Source organism: Hevea brasiliensis, chromosome 10, assembly GCF_030052815.1.
Source record: "Hevea brasiliensis isolate MT/VB/25A 57/8 chromosome 10, ASM3005281v1, whole genome shotgun sequence".
Lineage (NCBI taxonomy): Eukaryota > Viridiplantae > Streptophyta > Magnoliopsida > Malpighiales > Euphorbiaceae > Hevea > Hevea brasiliensis.
Window position 1 is genome coordinate 70,818,718 of NC_079502.1, and position 22,123 is coordinate 70,840,840.

Here is a 22,123-nt window from a genome sequence, read left to right on the forward strand (position 1 = left end):
GTGAAAAAAAAAATTACATTAGCAGCATTAAATAATCTCTCAAGGAAGCTGTTAAATGAAATAAAAATTAAAAGAAATTTACTTATAATATTATTATTGAAAGATTGGTTAAAATTACAATAATGTCCCAAATGATTAAAATTACAATAATGTCCCAAATGAAGCTAAAATTAAAAAAAAAATGTTAAACAAACCTTTTCATTTTTCTCATTAGATCTTTTTCTTAAAAATTTAAAATATTTATATTAGTCGTCTATACTGTCCCCGCATCAAACAAGCATATGCTAAGAGACCTAATGACTGACAAAATTGAAACCATTTAATAATAAAAACAAATTTGACTAAAATTAATAATTTGCAAAAAATAAAAAAAAAATATTCGGCCGAATTCTTATCTTGAATGCATTTAATATTAAGATAAGCCTAGATAAATTCGTTCACTATTTAAAAATATAACGATTGTGAAAAACTGTTCAGCAGAGTACAGCCCACATATCAAGTTCCCAGTCTACAGGTTGTAAACATCTGCTTGTCAACTGACAATGTTTTTGATACCCGAGGCATATAAAGCATGAGAATGTCTGTATGAGAGAATTGGATGCGGGGAACTATACCAATATGATAGGATCATATACTGAAATTTTTATAAAAGAAAAGATTTTCGAAGTTTAACATTGTGCCCAATATGCAAGATTCCCTAAAAACATAAAAATGGGTGACTTAAATGCAAGAATCATCTCACTTGTGGGCTCTGAGAAGCTTTGCAGATAGGCTATTTTGGTGGTTTGAACCCAAATCCCCTAAAAACATAGCAAATAAAATTTAAATTCATGCACAAGCATTGCAACAGAAATCTGCAGATTTCATCACATTTAATTGCCCAGAAATGCAAGACCAGGTTCCAGAATTAATTTTTCCATTCACTACAGGAGCAAACGTGCAATGACATTTGATTAAAAAAAAAAAAACGTGCAATGACATCTTTTAAACAATAATTTTGGGCGTACAACTTTTAAGTCATGAACCTTAAGAACCTGAAAGAAAAATGCCATCTAATTCAGGATTTACTGTGAATGATATTTCTCTAGTGGAATAAGACATCGTTTATCTAAGCATCAGAATTTTGTAAAAGAAAACAATTGCAGAATGATATCAACATTGGCCAAGATCATTGATACTGATCTATGGTGTTTCACATGCTGTTCATATTAATGAGCAAATTCTATGTTAAAAAATGAAAAAATTTTCAGACATCAGAATTTTTATCATAGAATTGTGGGAGACCACCGTGTCAATAAACATCCTTGGTATTCCCTAGGAAGCACATAACCATGAAGAAAGGTCCTTTAAAGAAAACTGCAATTTACATTTTTCCACGATCATTTAAGATAATATGGTAATCTCACTTATATATGATTTCCCAAGCCTAGAAACAGGGATCCTTGTTTCAAAATTTCCAATGATCAAGCTCCAATAGTATTCTTTCCACCTAAAATAATAATCTGATAAAAAAAAATTGTCATTGCAATAACATAGTTAAGTAATTAGAGTAATAACATAGTTAAGTAATTAGAGGAATTAAGCAGTAAGAAGTAGCATTTACCTGATAGTTCTTACTGTCTCATAATCACCACTGCTAACAACAGCAACCTTCAATATAAATAACTTCTTATCAACCTTGAAAACAATGCTGCCAGGCATGTTTACATATCAAAGATCCATATTCTGAAGCAGATAAAATGAAAGAACTGAAACACCAATGCCCATAATAAAGTCCGAGCTTCAAAACCTTGACTGGCCTGGTAAGGTAGATGCAGCAGCACAAATTATCGTTTTGGACAGGTAACATAAGCTCCTTGCACATGGAAGATTCAAACTTGCAACATGACTATACACAAGTTTAAAACCTGCAACATGAGTTTCTGGTAAATTCTAGAAGTGGCAACAAGATGATACAGCTCACCATGTCTCCCAGCTTCCAGTTAATTTCAACTATGCAGCTTTAAAGAATACCTTTGAATCTACCCGTGGCTAAGTGTTAGATCTACAAATGTTTTGTACAACCGTTGAGTACTAAGAACATAAAAACTGAAATGAAAAGAAATTGATACTTCTCCTGGATTCCAAGGGACAATCTAGAACATTTACAAACAGAACACCTAAAGCATGAGTTCAATAAACGCAAACAATGATAATGTTAGTCAAATTTCCAACTTAAAGATCACAATTCTTAGATGTGTTAAGGAGAAAGTGAAAGAAATTCTTAAAATTCTTTAAGAGAACCAAAATTTGAATAAAACATAAGCACTGAAATGAGAGTTGCCAATAACAGAAAAGATTTCAATTGAAATCTGTATTACAAAAGGATTCTGTTTCCTAAAAATATTTCTACAATATCAAAATTTCATATCTAAATTCCAAGGAAAAAACTTTTCTTCCCTTCTCTAAATTTTCTCATGGCCCCATTAGAGGTTCATAACTTACTATAAATGGCCCAAGAGTACATAAAGAGAAATGTTTTTGACTCTGCAGCAACATTGAGTAAGCTGTGAAATTAAACACCAATAAGAAAGGATCTATGAGGATCCAAATCCCAGGGCAGTAGGACTGTCAGCCAACTATCTATAAATTTCTCAAACAAAATGTTGAGTAGGATATTCATGCTCATATCCATTATAATCATAGTATAGCCTCTCTCCTTTAGCAATATCACGAGTAGCAACCCAAAAAACCCGGCATTCACCATTTACATTGTATCTCACACATTTACAATTCTGCTTCTTCTTACCATCCCTGCACAAAATTGGATATGTTTTAAGTTTCACATTGACAGACTTAATATTTCTTAATTCTAACACAATCACGACACAAGAAAACAAACAAATGTAGAATTTTATTGGAGCATGGGCTGGATAGCTTGTTTTGCAATTGAAACCTAGCAGAAGAAAGGCCGAAATGAGGCAAAAGCAGAAGAATATTTAGACAAATTTTTTAGTCAGAATATGGAGAAGCAATAATTTATACAGGCTTACAGAGTATGGTTGTTAATGCCATTGACAAAGCGAGTAATATTTCCGCGTTTATCAGGGCAGATGACAAGACTTTTAGATGGGTCTTTTGCTAAGAGAAGGGTCATCATACTATCACAATCATCATGTTCACGGTTTCTAATGTAATCCACATCGCCTGTGTATTCTGCTATAAGTGTCATATCTTTTATCTGGCCATCTGCCACAACTGTAAATCTGCTTCACAAAATAGGCATGAACCAACTCAATATGCTGTGATGGAATTCAATGTAACTGCAAATGTGTTCAAGATGCAAGTACCCTTCACATGAATCAAAAACCACTATAAGGGGAGGGCATTCGCCTCTCATACACAGAGCTCTACATTGTTCCAATGTCTCTGTATCCTCTTTGGAAAGAACCTAAAAAAAAACCCATGTATTTTAAATAAAATGTAATGCAGGAGACGCCATAACTCTCAAGGGAAAATGTTATTTAAAAAGAGAAACTGACTTCACACCTGCATGCCACCCTCTTTAAACTTTGCCTGATTGGCAGATCTAGAAGCCATGCCAGGCATGTAGGTTAGATCATCACTAAACTCCATTTGTAATGCCGTCAATGCAGAAGCAAGGATGCCCATTTGTTTCAGCCTTTCGGAATGATCTTCTGATGGAATAAAAGGCAACAATCTCCGCCTTTTCTTTTGATACACCAGTGATCCAGACCGTCTTCGGCACTTTCTCATCTCTTGAAGTCAACACCAAGCAAATAAAACCATCAACTTCATATCACAAATCAAATTCAAGTATTTCAGTAGTCTATGCTTTGTACAAATATAATTGCTGTTAAAATTGCTCCTATAGGCGATACAAATACAGAAGAGCAGAAGAATGAATATTATATCTTTAAACATACAGGCAACATGCTCAAAAACCAAATAATGATAAAACAATTTTATATTGAGATAACATTCATGGCAACCACGTGGAAAAATAGAGCAGAGAAAAATAATTTCAGAATTATAGTCATAAAAGCATTGGTGTCTAGAATCTAGATAGTCAAGTATTAGTACCATAGGGGTCATTGCTCAGTGCAATTGCAATAGTCTCAGACTTGCAACGGCAAGATAGCTGATTGAAGTCTTAAGAGAAGACACTTGGCCCACTTCATGCAATTAATGGATAGAACTGTTAACCAGTAGTACCAGTCCCACTTTAGTGAGACCACAACTGGCTGGACTTTCAGTAAAAGGATCTGGCTTGAATAAAATACTTTGGAACAATTGACAAGATAATATATACATTCTTTTTCTCTATAATTTAGACTTTTTCTCTTTTAATTTTTACAAATATTAGAGGATTTTAAAAAATGTTTGGCTTATATAAATTCATGGCAACCAAATGGCAAAATAGAGCAAATATACATAATTTCAATCATGGTCAAAAAAGCATGGGCATTAAGATATTCAAGTATTAGTACCATGAAGGGGCCATTGCTTGGTGCAAAATGTAAAAGTCATGGACATGCAACTGCAGGACTGCAGATTTAGGTCTTAAGAGAATCCACTTGGCCCACTGGGTAGGACTGTCAACAATTTGGTCCCAGTGACCAGTCCCACTTTATTGAGACCATAACTGGAGGATGGACTATCATAAAAAAGGAGATGGCTTAAATAGAATAGCTAGAACAAACAACAAGAAAATATGTATATTCTTTTCTTTTTATTTAGGCTTTTTTTTCCTTTTTCAATTTTGTAAGCATTATAGGATTATAAAGAATGTTTGGTGTACCATGCGCTTAGTGTAATACAATGAAATACGTTTTTCATTCATCATTTTGTCGATCCATCAGAAGAAAGGATGAGAGATAGAAGAACTTCTTTTGTCCTGAGAATTTTTTGCTAAATTCAATGCTAAACATAATTCCAAATTGACACTGTCAAGATTTAAAGGGGAGAAAGAAGTAAAAAAGAAAAAGTAAATAATAAGAAATTGAGATCTTCACTTAAAGATGATGTAGAACAAGCAAAGTGAAGATGAAACTGGAAAAATAACAACAACTAAGCTTTAATCTGAAGAAGAAGATGAAATTGGAAAAGTCCCAAATATATCACATAATAACAACAACTAAACCTTAATCTCAAACTAGTTAGTGTCAGCTATATGGATCATTTACGTCATTCAGCTTTGTTTGACACTAATTTCACATCAATATCCAAAACATATAAATCCTTTAATATCCCTTCCTCAACGTCATCTTAGATGTCCCCCTTCCCCTACTAACTTATCACACCTTCATATTGAGACATTTGATTCTCTATATTGAACATGACCAAACCATCTTAATCAATCTCAAATCCTCAATTATTGGTCCCACCTCAATCGAAGATACAAAATATAGAAACCATAGTTATTAAAGGCTCAAGGCACACCAAAGCGCAAAAAGGTCCTGGAGCCTCGGCGCAAGGCACAAAGCGCAGGCGCGTGCCTGAGCGAAGTGAGGCACAAAAATAAAAAAATTTAAAAAATTCATAAAAGGCAAATAAATGTGATCCTTCTCCTTTTTCCTTTGGCATATATCTTGAAATAAATATAAAAGTAACATTTTTTGAAAAAAAGATAATAATAGAGTGGGAGTGTTGAAAATGAAAATATGAGAGGTTTGCGATATTGGGTGTATTAGTTTGATGAGATTTTAATGACTAGTTATCACCAGCAATACTCAACTCAACTCAACTAAGCCTTTATCCCAAAAATTTATTGGGGTCGATTATATGGATTCTCTTTCTCCACTCTAAATGATTTTGAGTTAAATCCTCGGAAATGTGTAATACTTCTAGATCATGTTGTACTACTCTCCTCCAAGTCAATTTAGGCCTACCTCTTCTTTTTTTCCTATCTTCTAACTCAATGTGCTCTACTTATCTAACTGAAACCTCCGTATGTCTACACTTCATATAACTAAACCACCTCAATCTCCTTTCTCTCAACTTATCCTCAATTAGCACTACTCCTACCTTTTCTCTAATACTCTCATTACGGATTTTATCTAGTCTAATATGGCCGCTCATCCACCTTAACATTCTCATCTCCGCAACTCTTATGGCTATATGGTAAAATTTTCCTCTCAATTTATTGGGAATCTTGCGATCACATAAAACTCCCGTGGTACATCTCCGCTTCAACCATCCAGCTTTGATCCAATGACTAACATCCTCCTCACATCCCCCATCTACTTGAAGGATTGAGCCGAGATATTTAAAGTAATTACTTGGGGCAATACTACTCCATCCAAACTAACTCCTTCCTTATCACTAGTTCAGCCTTCACTGCAGTGTTATCAAAGGCGCGCACCAGGCACAGCCCCATGCACCCCACTACAGAAAAGGCGCACCAGCTCCCTGAGGCTCACCAAGGCGAGGTGCACCCCCAAGGAGTCAAGGTGCAGTATAAAAGTTTGGCTAGGGTTTTAAAATTTCTCCAGCAGCCAACAAAATGATAAAAAAGAAGAAAAGAAAAAGAAGAGATCTCCAGCAGCCAAGAAAAGATAAAAAAAGAAAAGAAGAAGAAGAAGGAGGAGGAGGAGGAGAGATCTCCGGTAGTTAAGAAAAGATAAAGAAGAAGAAGAAGAAGAAGAAGAAGAGAAGGGAAAGAAGATCAAACTCGGTACGTTTTATTTGCTGCTTTCTTCTTCTCTTTCTTCTTCTTCTTCTTTCATTTGCTGCTTTCTTCCTCTCTTTCTTCTTTTTCTTCTTCTATCTCTCTCTCTCTCTTCTCTGCTTTCTTTCTCTGTGTCATCCATGGCACTGCAGCTTCTTCTTTTTTTTTTTTCCTGGGCTGTCATGCTCTCTCTCTCTAGTTGTGTTTAATCCAAGGCCTGCTGCTGTGCCTTTTTTTTCCCCTTTCTTTGCCGTGCTCTCTGCTTGCCCTACCCTGTGTTGTGCTATTTTTTTTTTAATATAAATTTGTGATTTTGATGTTTTGTTTATTGTGAATATGTGAATATGTGCTGAGATTTGGAGATGCTATTATGCTAATTCCATTACTCTTATTAGTTTTTAGTTTTATTATTGAACTAAAAATGATTTATTATTTTATTTTCTTATTGCTAAATGCTAATTACTATTAGGTCTTATTATAAATTATTAGAAATATTACAAGAGTTTATATTATCATAAATTATTAATTTCTATTATTATAATTGAATTATGGTAATATGGTATTATAAATTGATATGTATATTATTGTTGGCTTGTTGCTACTTGCTAAATTATTAATTTCCTTCTCTTTTGATTTTTTTTTTATTTTATTTATTATTATTATTTTTTTTTTTTTGCAAAGATAGAATCGGAAGCATCTACAGCTGCTACTAAAACTGACAATAGCAACAAAGATCCCGTGTGGAAGTACGTTCATTTGGTGAATCCAAACAACAAAAATGATATTATTTGTAACTTTTGTAGCAAAGTTACAAAAGCAAGGATATTCCGAACTAAGCAGCATTTAGTTGGAGGATTTTGAAATGCTACAATGTGTAAGAAGTGTCCAACATGTGCATGAAGAGCTACAAGAGTATATGCAGCAAAAGGCTTTAGCAAAGAGCTAAGATAAACTACCTGATTATGAGGATGTTGAAAGTCTTGGAGATGATGAAGATGAAGATGATGTTAGGGTAATTCTTGGAGGCTCAAAGGGAAGTAGTAAGGTTCAAAAGAAGCCAAGGACATAGGGTCCAATAGATGTATATTTTGTCAAAAGTGCTAAAAAGGCGGTGCAAGATAAAAAAAAATAAAAAAAAATAAAAAAAAATAAAAATTAAAGTTGAAGCAAACACTATTAATGAGGCATGTAAAAAGTTATTGCGAAAAAAAGCATGTAAGGATATAGCTCGGTGAACATATGATGCTGCAATTCCTTTTAATGCCATCAATTATCCAAGTTTTCAAGTTAGGGTAGAGTCTATTGAACAATTTGGGATTGGCTATGAAAAGTGTTTTCATGAGGTGAAGGTACCTTTATTGAATGAAGAAGTTGCTGAAGTGAAGGATTCATTAAAGTTCTATGAAGAAGAAAGGGCAAAGTATGGTTGTTCCATAATGGGAAATGGTTGGACTGATAAAAAACAAAGGACTTTAATTAATTTCTTGGTGAATTCTCCAAAGGGAATTGTTTTTCTAGAATCCGTTGATGCTTCAGAGTACTCAAAGACTGGTGATAAGATATATGAGTTGCTTAATAGATTTGTAGAGCGTGTTGGAGAGGCTAATGCGGTTCAAGTTGTGACAGATAATGCTAGCAATTGTGTGCTTGCAGATAATTAAGAGTTTTTATTCTTACTATTATTAGATAGTTTAATTTCATTTTAGTAAATAATATTTTTAATATTTATGCTACCATATTTGTTTTGGTTTTAGGGAAGTTGTTAGAAACAAAGCGCCCTCATTTGTATTGGACTCCTTGTGCTGCCCATTGCATAGATTTGATGCTAGAAGATATTGGGAAAATTCCCAACATTCATAACATAATTAAAAGGGCAATGACATTGAATGGATATATTTACATTCGGCCGAGTGTGGTGAACATGTTGCGGCGCTTTACTAGTGAAAGAGAGTTAATTAGGCCAGCTGTCACAAGATTTGCAACTGCTTCTCACCCTTCAACGCATACATAAGTATAAGGCAAATTTGAGAAAGACGTTTACTTCAGAGGAATGGACCAAAAGTAAGTGGACAAAAGAATTGTCTAGTAAGAAAGCATGCAGTATTGTCATGATGCCTACTTTTTGGACTAAGATTGTTTATATCTTAAAAATATTTGGTCCATTTGTCGGTGTGCTTAGACTAGTTGATGGTGAGAAAATACCTGCAATGAGATATATTTATGAAGCAATGGATAAAGCTAAAGAAGCAATTGCAAAGTCATTTGGTGACAATGAAGAAAAATATAAGACAATTTTGATATTATTGATAAACGATGGGAAAGTCAACTCCATCGACTTTTGCATGTTGTTGAATATTATTTGAATCTTGAATTTTTTTATTCAAATGAGAAAATTAATGAAGATGTTGAGGTTGTTACTGGCTTATACCAAGTTGTAACAAGGTTGATTCCAAGCAAAGAAGAGCAAGATAAAATAATGGCACAATTACCTTTTTATCAAAATGCTAAAGGCATCTTTGGGATGGATATGGCAATTAGGAATCGAAAGAAAGTATCTCCAGGTAATATAATTTTACCCATAAGAACATAATCTTATCTCATATTGCAATCTTTTTGAATAATAATTAATATGCATTATTTTTTCACTAGCCACATGGTGGTTGATTTATGGAGCTATAACTCCAAATTTGAGAAATTTTGCTGTCAAAGTGCTTAGCCTTACTTGTAGTGCATCTGGTTGTGAGCGTAATTGGAGCATCTTTGAGCATGTGAGTGACAAAACATTTCCCTTTAGAATTATACCTTTAATTTGTTCTTTCAAAAATTACACTTACTTAAATTATTATATTTTGCAAATTCATAGTAAAAAAAGAAATAGGCTAGCTCAACATCGCTTGAATGATTTGGTGTTTGTCAAATACAATCGGTCATTAAAGCCTCAATATGATACACGTGACCGCATTGACCCCATCTCATTAAAAGAAATTAATGATAGTAATGAATGGCTAATGGGTCAAATGGAGGAAGAGATAGATAGAGATGAACTTGTTTTTAAAGATGATGATTTGAAATGAAATGTGGTTGCTGAAGCTGTTGGTGCTGAAGAGGATGCCTATGACACTAGATCAAGTAAAGGAAAAAATGTTGCATCTACACTTGTTTCAAGATCTACACCACAGCAAAAAAGAAAAGCATCATCCACCCAAACTTCTTCGCTTCTTGAAGATGAGGAAGAAGATTATGATGATGAACATTTTGATTTGGAAGATGAGTATGAGGAAGATGAGTATGAGGAAGATAATGAAGTTGATGAAGAAGATGAAGAGGACTTTGATGTTTCTATTGATGTGGATTGAACATTTAGTAGTTTTACTAGTTTACTAGTTTATTAAACTTTAACTTTTAGTAGTTTATTAGTGTTTTTAACTTTTTACTAGTTTATTTTTATCTTTTTTGGATTGCAAAATTATTATTACTTGAATGCTTGTTGGTTATTATTATGTAGTTTTATGTTACTTGAAATGTGATAGAATATATATATATATAATTTTTTTTTTTTTTTTTGCTCCTTGTCTCGCTCGGGCGCCTGCGCCTTGCGCTTTGCACCTAGGCTCCAGGACACCTTGGCGCCTTCCTTGAGTTTTTAATAACTATGCTTCACTAAACTTGCAATGCATGTATTCTGTCTTCGTTCTACTTAACTTAAAGCCCTTTGACTTTAGAGTACTTCTCCAAAGCTCTAACTTTCTATTGACTCATTCTCGCGTCTCATCTATCAGAACTATATCATCCGCAAATATCATGCACCAAGAGATACTCTCTTGTACATGTTTTGTCAGTTCAACTAAAACTAATATAAAAAGGTAAAGGCTTACAGCTGAAACTTGGTGTAATCCAACTGAGAAAGGAAAATCTTGTGTTCCCTCCCACTGTGCGCACAATAGTAGTTACTCCTTCATACATATCTTTCAACATTTCTATGCACCTAATAGATATCCTCTTTTGTTCTAACACTCACCATGAAATATCTCTTGGAACACTATCATAAGCCTTCTTCAAATCAATAAAAACCATGTATAGATCTTTCTTCACATCTCTATATTTCTCCATCAAGTTTCTAATGAGAAATATCGCTTTTATGGTTGAACGACAGGGCATGAAACCAAATAGATTGGGAGAGATAGAAGTGTCATGACGTAGTCGATGTTTCATAACTCTCTCCCACAACTTCATGCACGCCTGTCCGTTGTGTCTATGGAATCACGTAAGCTCCCTTGAGCCAAATAATATAACATCTAATGCAATTAATGTTCACAAGATTTTATTAGAGTAATAACTATACTATGTTTAAATCACGCTAAGAAAGAGTCGGTTGCTCACATAATGGCTTCTTTACAGGCTTTGACTTCAGGGCCTTCAAAACAAGTCTCCTTAAGTGTTGTGCAGTATGATTGGAGGGCTTCTTTTTACTTGTTCTGATTAGTTGTCCTTAAGAGTTGCTTAATTTAGGAGGATACCTTATATTCTAACCATTCTTCTTCCTTCTTTAATAAAATTTCTTACTTCTTCTCTTAGTTATTAAATCAAATAACTGGATAAATAATAAATTACGTTTAGCAGTCTAACCGATCAAGCTTACATAATTTTCAAATTTTGGCAATTAAATAGGTACAATAGAAACAATCTACATAGTTGCAACCATTCAACAAATAAAATGCACGTCTGCATGTGATCACAATTGTTATAAAAGACCAATAGTTACGATCACAACCAAAATAAATAAAAGAAAATAAAAAAAGAAAAGCATTTATGTCAAATCAAAGTGAAAAGGATTTAACTTGAGTTGGAATTTGAATTAATTGTTCTTTAAACATGTAAAGACTATTGATGGTTTATATATTTGATCAACTGAAACATTAGGCCAGGATTTTATTTCACACACACCTCTAAATGAATTCCTTATCGTATAAAATTAAACCAGCCTTTCACCCCGATTCCCTGAGAGTTTAGTGTTTACCGTCACATACACAAGTTACACAATGTGTTTCATAGAATGTCCTAAAGCTATCTCCAACAAGTTCTACAAGCTTAATCAAATCCACTATTTTCCTTTTTAAACTTTTTATTGCCTTCATCAATGCATGTAACTATACCCTCATGTTCTCATTCATTTATCTATTTATCAGGTTCTTCATTATTGTTATTGTTGTTGATGTTATTTTTGGCGAGGCAGGATTGATAATTTCAAGTGCAAATTTGTAGCATGAAGCTGAAAGATGTTTTAACAACACATGATCATAAAAACAAAAAATAAATAAATAAATAAATAAAAACTCACCTTGAAGAGAACTGCATTTATCTTTCTTACAATTACCATTCCGAATCCTGAAAAAATCAATTATCTTCTTCTGTGAAAGCCCTAAAACAAAACCATGAACCCACATTGTCACATCTGCCATTACCAAACGCAAGAAAATAGAAACAGTAAAGGAAACAAAGAAAATGAAAACAAAAGTTAATATAAAATAAAATAAAGAGAGAATTTCCCCCACTTCTTACTCGTCTCTGGCCATAGCACATAGGGCAGAGCCAAGATCCAATCGGGACTCTTGCAACAATTGGCCTCACGCATTTCATGGGAAATCCCTTATCGCATTTGTCACACAAGAGGAGTTCATCAGGCAGGTCACCGGAGCCGCATTGCTCGCAGCTCACGTCGTTGTAGTCAGCTCGCTCCACGACAGCGTACTTTGCCTTGGCCAATATTTCCGACATGGTCTTCAGCTTCTTCGGCGGGGGTGAGTCCGGAGGAGAAAGCAAGGGAGTCGCCTCGGTTCGTTGGCAAGAGCCAATAAGACGCCGAGCCGCCGCCGCCCCCGATGGGAGGTTGTAGAAGCCAGAGACAGAAGGTGGAAGGTAGGCTTGTAATTGCAGGGACGAAAAGAAGGTAAATTTGGAATTTGGGAGAAGAATGTAGCTCTGGGAAAAAAATAAAAATAAAAAAAAAAAGGAAGAAACTGGAAAATTGGACAGAAATGCTTTTCTGGGTCTTTTCACTCGCGGGGAATGGAGGGAGAGAAAAACAGAGTAGGTCAGAGATGCTAACGTGCTCGACGGGTGCGCACGGAAATTGATGTGCGGTTTACGTGAGAAATGTTGGAGTCTTTTAATTTGGCATTTTTAGCTGTTCGGAAGTTAAAAGATGAAAATGACCTTTGGGATTAGAACTGGTCAATCGCAAGTTTTTATAGGCGTAAAATAATTATCATAAATACAATAAAATCGTTAATTTGACTCCAAAATTGCTTCTTTCTTTACCACAAAATTTTGCAATGCCTTTCTCATTCCAATGGATTTTTCCATTGCGTGATGTTTATTAGGAAGTTAGATTTATGAAAAAGAATTTGAGTTAGTCTCATATGTGTATTTTCGTTAGTTTTAATTAGTAACTTTTATTAAAACTATAATTTGTACTTATAACATAATTATTTAATTTATTACTTAATTAAAAAAATATAATATATTTATATATATTAATTTAATTTACCAGTATAAAATTTTTAAAATATTTCGTAAACTATTTTAAAGAAAAATGATTGATAGATTTATATTCTTGATTATATATTTATAAATGTAGGAAGGGAGAAGAATATTGGCTTGGTCAAAAATACATTTTATTTTTTAAATTAATTATAATTATATTTTTATTATTTAAATTAATTTTAATCTTTATATAAATTTTAAAATTCTTAATTTTAGAATTCCTACAAATTTAAAATTGTTAGAACTCCTATAAATTTAAAATTATTGGTCCTACTTATATTATAATTTTAGTTAAATCTAAAATTTTATATATATATTAATTAACTAAAAAAAATTAATAAGTGAAAAATAAAAAATATAATTAATATATATAAGTAGAATTATTATTAGAGACATTATATACATTATTGTTACTAATAAGTCTTAGCGACGAAAATTTGATTGCTAAATCACTTATAATGTGAATTTGTACAATATATTAAATCGTAGTTAATAACATTCAGCAATGAAATATCATTTACTAAATATCTAATAATTTTAAATTATAGTATTATAATAATTAATATAAATTAAAATTTAGTAATAATTCTACTTATACTAGAAAAACATATGATACTTCTTAATATAGTAATTTTATAATTTTAATCCTATGAATATTATTAATTCAATAAAATTATTTCATTTATTTTAATAAAATTAATAAAAATAATTAAACGCTGAATATTATTCTAGTTAATTTATTTTTCAGATATTTTAAATATTTACAAATTTATAATTTAATATATATATATATATATATATATATATATATATGGGAAAAAGGTGAATGATAGGAGAAACAAAAATATCCTTGACATAATTATAAAATTATTTTTAAAAAGTAAATATCCAATTAAATAAAATTTTATATATCCATTTCAATCCTATTTAATTAAAATTATTTTATTTATTACATATTTCTAGTCATTTTGGAATATATATATATATATATAAAAGGTTTAACTCAATATTAAAATCAAAAATTTAAAATTTTAATCCTACTTCAATAGAAGAATCACTTTATTTGTCATAAATTTATAATCCTTTTTTTTAATTATACATATTTATAAAAATATAGTTTTCATCAAATTTAGATTTCATTTTTATATATAAATAATTTTTCATTTATTTCATTTTCACCAAAAGTAAAAAATAAAATATTTTTATATTCTCAAATTATTTTTTAATATAATAAATTAAAAATCATTTTTATCGAAAACTTTAATAAAATTATGATAATTGCATTTAAATTTTGACTAATTTAAGTAAATAGAATAAAATTAATACTAATTTTTCAATTTTGATAAAATTAATTAAATTTTAAATAAAATTAAAAAAATTCTTAGAATTATTTTATTAATTAATCCTATTTTCAAATAAATTTTATTTTTTATGTCAATAAAATATTATAAATTATAAATATATTAAAAATAAAAAAAAACTATTCATAGACATTATTTATACTTTATTTGGGTAATTAATCATTTAAAATAAAAATAAATTTTGATTTTGTATTAAAATATAATAACAAAATCTTGGTATCAAATTTAAATGCTCATACATTTGTAATTTTATCTACTTAAATAAATTTTATATTATTATTTAATAGCTAAATGACTAAATAAATTAAAATCTTTGTAAGTTTTTATAATTTTACCCAAATCTTTTAATTTTATCAGTTTAACTTCAAATTTTCAAATTAATTTCAATTTTAACAATTAGCCTAATTATATTATTTAATTAATGAAAACAATTCAAATATTTACTTATATTATTAACATTAGTCAATCTTTTTATTTTTATATAAATTTTAGCAGTGATTTTCAAATTTATAAAAATACTATTTTAATTAATTTCTCTATCTTTTTTGAAAATTATAATTACATTTATTTTAGTTATATATTTATTCATACTTTATGTTTAAATATTTGATTTTTTTTCCTTTTTTTTTTGGTTTTAAATTTGAAATAAAATGATAATTAAAAGTATAAATAGAAAGAGTGAAAAAATATTAAAAGTTAAGATAATAATATTAGATATATTATTTATTTATTATTTTCTATCAACATGAAGTTTATTAAAATTAATAAAAATATTAAAGCACTTGAATATGTTAATAAAATTAAAAGAAGTAACTAAAATTGATAGAAAATGAAAATTTTAATTATTTTTATCTATCGTTGAGTTTAATTGTTTTAATTGAATTTATTATTAAAATTGAAAACAATTGAAAAGGTTTATCAACAAATTTATAAAATTAAAACTTTTGACAAAAATTAATAATTGACATAAAGGTTTTGATTTTTTTTTTATCATTTGGCCTTATTTAATTAAGTAAATATATGAGTATTTAAAGGTATATTAAAAAAATAAAATTAATATATAATATATAATTATAATAATATATTTTTAAATTATACAGTTGAAGTTTTCATTAATATTTTCACCATATATATATTTTTTGTTTTAATATTTCAATTTTTATTTTTAATTTACATTATATATATATATATATATATATATATATATATATATATATATATATATATATATATATATATTCTAATAATTAAGTAAGAAATATAAAAATATGAAGGAGAATTTGTGAACTGATCAAATTATTTGTAACGCTCTCACTTTAAATAGTCCGTACATTATACTGTTCCAATGACTAACATCTGTTCGGACAGTCAGGATGTCTGGAACTACACTCGAACTAGAGTGAGGAGACATGAGATGATTAAATAAAGACCAAAAAAAATTAAGGAAAAATAAAAGAAATGAATTGTAAATGAGTTAAACGAGCTGAAGTCACGGCGATGGATGACCATACTAGGAAGCGACTGTGAAGACAGTTGCTGATCCCAGACTTGTGAGGAACACTGTGAAATAAATATTTTGGATTAAATTGAAGATTTTATGAGGACTAAATGACATTAAAAATGTCAAAGAAAATTTAGTCAATTAGCAAAGACAAGGATAACTCGGTAAGTTTAACGGAGGACATTTTAATCATTTCACTCTCAGAGATAAATTTTGACCTAAATGTAGCCTAAAGTGAGAGAGATTAAAATATATAAAATAAATTAAAACTCTAAATTTATTAATAGAAAAGAGAAAAGAAAGAAAAAGGAAAGATAAATGAATAATTACATAAGCCTTACATCACTATGACATATGCATGATGTAAGCATGAGGATAAAATGACATAATTAAAATTTTAATTGTGCCTTAAGAGGATAAATATTAAGCAAGAGACAAAATATACTAATTGAAAATCCATCTTTTTCCTTGGTTCTTTCTTTGGGCGAACACCATGGAAGGTACCTCCTCCATTTTTCAAGCTTTTTAAGCTTGAATTTTCACCAAAACTCACACCAAAACTTACACTTGTCTTCATTAAAAATTTACTTTACACCTCGGGGAAGAAGTTGGCAGCCATAAGGAGTAGAAATTGTGGAGTTTTCACAAGTCCAAGAAGTGTCCAAAGAGGTTAGTGCACTATACACACTTCTTTCTTCCTCTAAGTATGAGTAGCATGCTAAAGTGAAGTAAATTCCATGAAATTAAAATGAATATCATAAGTAAGGGAAACCCCAAATTTTCAGCAGCGATAGGAAATGAGTGAAATTGATGGTTTTGAATTGGTTAGTGAAGTTAATTGATGAACTTATAAGCATTAGAAGTTAAATTGCATTGAGTATGCTTGAGTTTGAAACTTTGAGTTAGGGTTTTGATCAAAATTTGAGATTTTTATGTCATAGGTTGAAATTGAGAATGTTGAGATGATTTGTTGCCTATTAGAAGTGCTATGAATGCTAAATTAAAGTTTGGAAATTGGGAGAAATTGAATTGGGAGTGTACTTTTTCATGCAGGTTGTGGGACTCTTGAGTCCAGTGTTATTATTGAGCTATAACTTAAATTGTGTTACTCTAATTGGTATAAGGCTAATTGAAGATAAAACTATGGTCAAAATGCCCCATTTTTCATGAGGAAACCATGCTTAAAATCTATTCACAACCAGACCTAAAAACTGCTTGAATCTAGCTGACCATAACCTAAACTCAGAAAAATAATCAAATGAACAGTACGCCATAACTCCCTCTAGAAAGGTCAAAATTACCTGATTTTTATACCATTGAAAAGGTTAGACATGTGAGCACAACTTTCATGAAGAATATAGAATCCAGAATTGCCTCTAACCAAACCAAATTGCTAGCACAAATTAGGTCACAAAACTATCCAGAACCAAACTGCCCAGAATTTTCTGGACATGAATACTAGTTTTGGTAAAAAAGCCATAACTTAGACTAAAAAAATCCAAATGCAGTGAAACCAATGGAAAAAATTTTATAAGACAAAGATCTATAATATTAGTGTTTTGACCAAAACCCAGATTGTCACACCCTACTGCCCTGTAAGATGAAACATGATCCCATAGTACACCTAATGAATTACCGTACTTTGCCTACTGATAATCCATTAGATATACTACAAAGGATTTTAAAACAATTTTCATGAAATTTAAATCATCGATTAAAATCTGGTGTTATAAAATTTTTTTCAAAATTTCAGCAAAGTGCCGGTTGTATTTTGAGAAAACAGTTCTTCAATCCTACAAAAGAAAATGTTCCCAATATGTTTTCTCAAATACAACTCCAATAGCTTCATTTCAATTCACAATTCAATTCTTAATAAACAATCAATTCATTTTCAAACTAATCTCATCATAAAGAAACATTTCATTGATTGTAAGACTCAAAATTTATATTACAAAACTATTCAAGTAAATGAAATCTCAAATTTACATTTACAATAATTTACATTTAATTACATACCAAAATGTTTTACAAGAGTTTTTATACAACTGCTCAAATAATTTACATACATATTATTACATGCATACATCAAAACCTGTGTACATAGGTAAACCTAGAGCTGATCTAAATGTCTCTTCAAAGAAGCTTACTCAATTGCTCTATGCCTTTTTCACCTGCGACAGCATACAAAGCTATCGCTGAGTGGTGAACTCAGTGGTGCATAACTATAATTTAAAACATAGTACAATATACCTTAACAAAAATTACAGCAATTAATTTGGAAATCTGGATACTCATCAAGTTCCAAAACTCAAAATATTCATTGCCAATAATATAAATCATTTGTATAAAATGACTTTGATCACGAAATTCAATTTATCAAATCATAACTAACCATTTAAGGTAATTCCAACAAAATTAATTATACAAAAATCTTAATTCAAATCACAATTCTTTACTATTGAAAAACCATTCTGTATCTCAAAAACTATTCTGTATCTCAAAAACCATTCTGTATCTCAAAAACCATTCTTTATCTCACTAACTATGCAAGACTAATCTGAAAGGGCCATCTTCGGGGTGATTCTAAGTCTCTATGGTTGGGGAGGTCGAATCATCGTGCACAGTACACATCACAATAATGAATCTTCCGAAAGGGCCATAACATAAAAAAAACTTAGATCTAACCTCTAATAAGAGGAGAATTTAAGCCTGTGCACGTACCATGGTAATCAAAACACAACTAACTCCATTGTCTTCTTAACAAATGAGAGAGACGGGTAATAACCTAGTCAAGCATCTATAGTGAGATATAAAACAATATCACAATCCTTTTAGTGAGCATAAATCATAATACAATTCGATTCAAAGTCAATTCCAATATCTAATAATTTTTATGCTCATCACAATTCAAATCGTAAATTTGCATTTTTCCATGCAAATTGCCCGTCATAATTCAAAACATGTTATATCACAATTTTCCAAAACATAATTTATTCAATTCACAACAATGCTTAATACTTGTGGAAATACCATTTCACAAAGCTAAATTCATATATACTATAACAATTTTAATAATCATTGAATTAAATCCAATGCTTGTTAAACATAATACATAAGAAAAACATGTCATTTAATCATATGAAATATTCAGAACAAAATCAGTTAAAAACTAGTTGTGTACAAACCTCTGATAACGGTCTCTTGGCTCTGACTCAGTGTTTCCTTTCCTTTTCCTAAGTCTTTGCTAACTGAGAAACACAATTTGAAGTGTTTCAGTACTCATTTAAACTGTCTCTAACGATAATGCTTAATAATTAATTCATTGAGTTCTATTATTTCCTTAGAAAAACCTAAGATGTCGACCCTCGATGCATTCTAGGTGAATTAGGTTTTAATGTTACCAATATGTCACATTTGTAGCCTTTTAGGGTTGGTACATGTTACCCAGTTCATTTCCATGTATATTGCATTTTATTACAATTTGCCAGTTCCCGGTATACTAATTTGACCTAGCCGGATGATCTAGTTCTCTCAGTTTTCGGGTTTCGGTCAAAACAACAAACTTGTAGATCTATGTCTTATTGCATGCGGGGCAAAATTTCAGGTTAATTCTGAGTTATGTAGACCAAGTTATGGTCATTTTACTATTTTCTGGTCAAAATGCATCAAAATTGGTCACTTTAGGTCATTTTAGGTCACTTTAGGTTCGGCTAATTTTTGGATCCGAACTTGTGCAAGCTATTTGACTTGCTTATGGTCATTTCTGGGCTTTAGTGTCTTCATAAGAGTTGTAGATATATGTCTTAACTATTTATGGTAAAAGTTCCAGGCCAATTGGACCTGTTTTGAGTGAGTTATGGCCAAAACACTAACTACTACCCAAATGGTCAATTTTCAGGCCTTAAATGCACTAATCCGGATTTAGTCATTTTTCAAGTTACCTTCCAAGCAGAATTTTGGTAAGCTTCCTTCATGAAAGTTGGCACTTTTTGTGCCTAGTTTCACCTCCAATTGGTCTCATACCAATTGGAGTCATACACTTAAGGTTCTAGGCCAAAATACACACTGCCCTATTGCAACACTCTTCATCACATACCAAATACACTTTTAACACTTACCAAGTTACACATTCATGCCATTTCTGGTTTGTACCATAACCTAAACACATTTCATAACACATTTTTGGTTATTTAGGCAGCTTATAACCATACTCAATATGCACATTATAGTCCAGAATTTACCAAGTCCAAATTACACACAATTTAACTATATAACAAGCTCATTTACATGCCCAAACTCAAACCCTTATACATATACACAAGCTGCCATAATAAGTACCATAATTCAACCATGTAATTTCATAAACCAAACCATGAAATACATATTTTGGGTTCACACTTCAAGTTGCCGAATTGTAGTCTTCATCAATTTGCTTTCCAAGCTTCCAAAGTCAAGTGTACATTCATATATACATCTAATATACACTACCCAATTTATTCCTATACACATAACCACTTGTCGACACCATATTTTGGCCGATCCCCAGAATTAATAAACTTTGAAACCGATCCCCAGTACTAAATCTCTCTGTGCTAGATAACCACATTTCCGATCTCTCCTCACAAGGAATTGAATCAATGCTAAGTCCTCACATTAGTCAAAGCCTTACCGGTCTATTAAATCACTCACCGATCTCTCAAACCCATTGTCGAATCTCCTGACCAGTCAAGTATATTCCTGATCTCTGTTGACAAACGAAATTGAACTGACACTAGATCTTTGTTACCATTTTTGTTATCGATCTCCCTTTCAAAAGTTTAAGAATAATCAAAGGTTCCGTTCTGGTTTAATGATGATCCCGATCTTAAATGTTCAAGCCCAAATTTCTAATTTTAATCAAGTCTCGTTTAGCGTTGGTTCCCTACCGATCTCATGCTCATTGTGTTTTTCGATCTCTCACACTTAGGTTAATAATCACTTTCAGTTATTTCAACATACTCAGACAATCAAGTGTTTAAATAATTTAGAAATTTTCTGATCACAACCATTCATCGAACAAAAAAGGCATTCCATTTCATTTCATTTCAAGAATTTGTACAAGTTATTCAGCTGGAGGATCACCCCCAGCCTGATCTACATCTTGTCCGTCCCCTCTCTCACCCTCAGCCTCCTCCTCACTCTCCTCACCTTCATCATCGGGAGCCAGGTTGGCCATCCAGGAGAAGTCCTCCTCAGGGTAACGCTTCTTGAGCTCAGCCAGGAGATCTCTGTGAGCATTCACATAAGCGCCGGCCACTCCAGTCATTATCTCTTCTTCTTTCACCTTGAGCTCCTCAGCAAGGTGAGCGAGTTGAGCCGCTTCATCGGCCCGGAGCGCTTGCACTTCTTCAAAAGCGTGAGCTTGCTCGGCCAGCTTATCCTTATAGAACTTCATTCGCCCCTCAATTTGAGATATGTAGCCCTGAGCGGATGAAAGTTGAGATCGGAGGGAAGCTGCCTCATGACCCATCCTCTCGACCTCTTTACCCAGGCGATGCGCCTTCTCCCGTATGATGTGCTGGTTCACCAGGCACTTCATGTTCAAGCTCATGGATCGGGTCAAGATATCATCAAGGTTATCCGGAGACAGCCTATCCCAATCTTCTCGAAGACAGATAGAGGACGCCAAGACCTTGGCGAAACCAGGGTTTTCTCGAACCGTATGATTCTTCTCCAGTGAGTGGACTAAGACTTGGGAACCGCAGGAGATAGTCCTCACGTTAGGTTGAGAAGAACCCTCTTCTGCATTCGGAGCAACTGGAGGAGGTGGAGGCGGCTCTTCCCGGCGAGGAGGGGATCAGACCACTTCTGCGATCACTGGTCCCGAAGGTTGAGACGAGCCTTGTATTTCCCCGGGCTCATGCCTGGGTGTCTGCATTTCCTCAACTTGCTTCATCTCCCGTACCTTCCAGGAGATCTCCCTCTTTCGCTTCCGGCTCTCCTTGGAGGCTTCGCCGCTGGCCATACCTGCACAAAGAAGAGGTCAGTGAGATCGCTAAGGTCCTGAGA

At 32.0% G+C, this 22,123-nt stretch overlaps 1 protein-coding gene across 1 annotated transcript; it reads right to left on the minus strand.

Moving 5' to 3' along the window:
* Positions 1–1,243: 1,243 nt before the first annotated feature.
* On the minus strand, positions 1,244–13,033 carry LOC110668037 (probable Histone-lysine N-methyltransferase ATXR5). The gene is made up of 9 exons (XM_021829071.2): positions 12,989–13,033; positions 12,223–12,649; positions 12,009–12,089; positions 3,529–3,758; positions 3,330–3,430; positions 3,033–3,245; positions 1,790–2,793; positions 1,604–1,690; positions 1,244–1,502 (listed from the first exon to the last, which is right to left on the minus strand). The coding sequence occupies exons 1-7, from the start codon at positions 13,031–13,033 to the stop codon at positions 2,634–2,636; spliced, it is 1,257 nt and encodes a 418-aa protein (XP_021684763.2). The 3' UTR covers positions 1,244–1,502; positions 1,604–1,690; positions 1,790–2,633.
* Between the last annotated feature and the right edge of the window lie 9,090 nt (positions 13,034–22,123).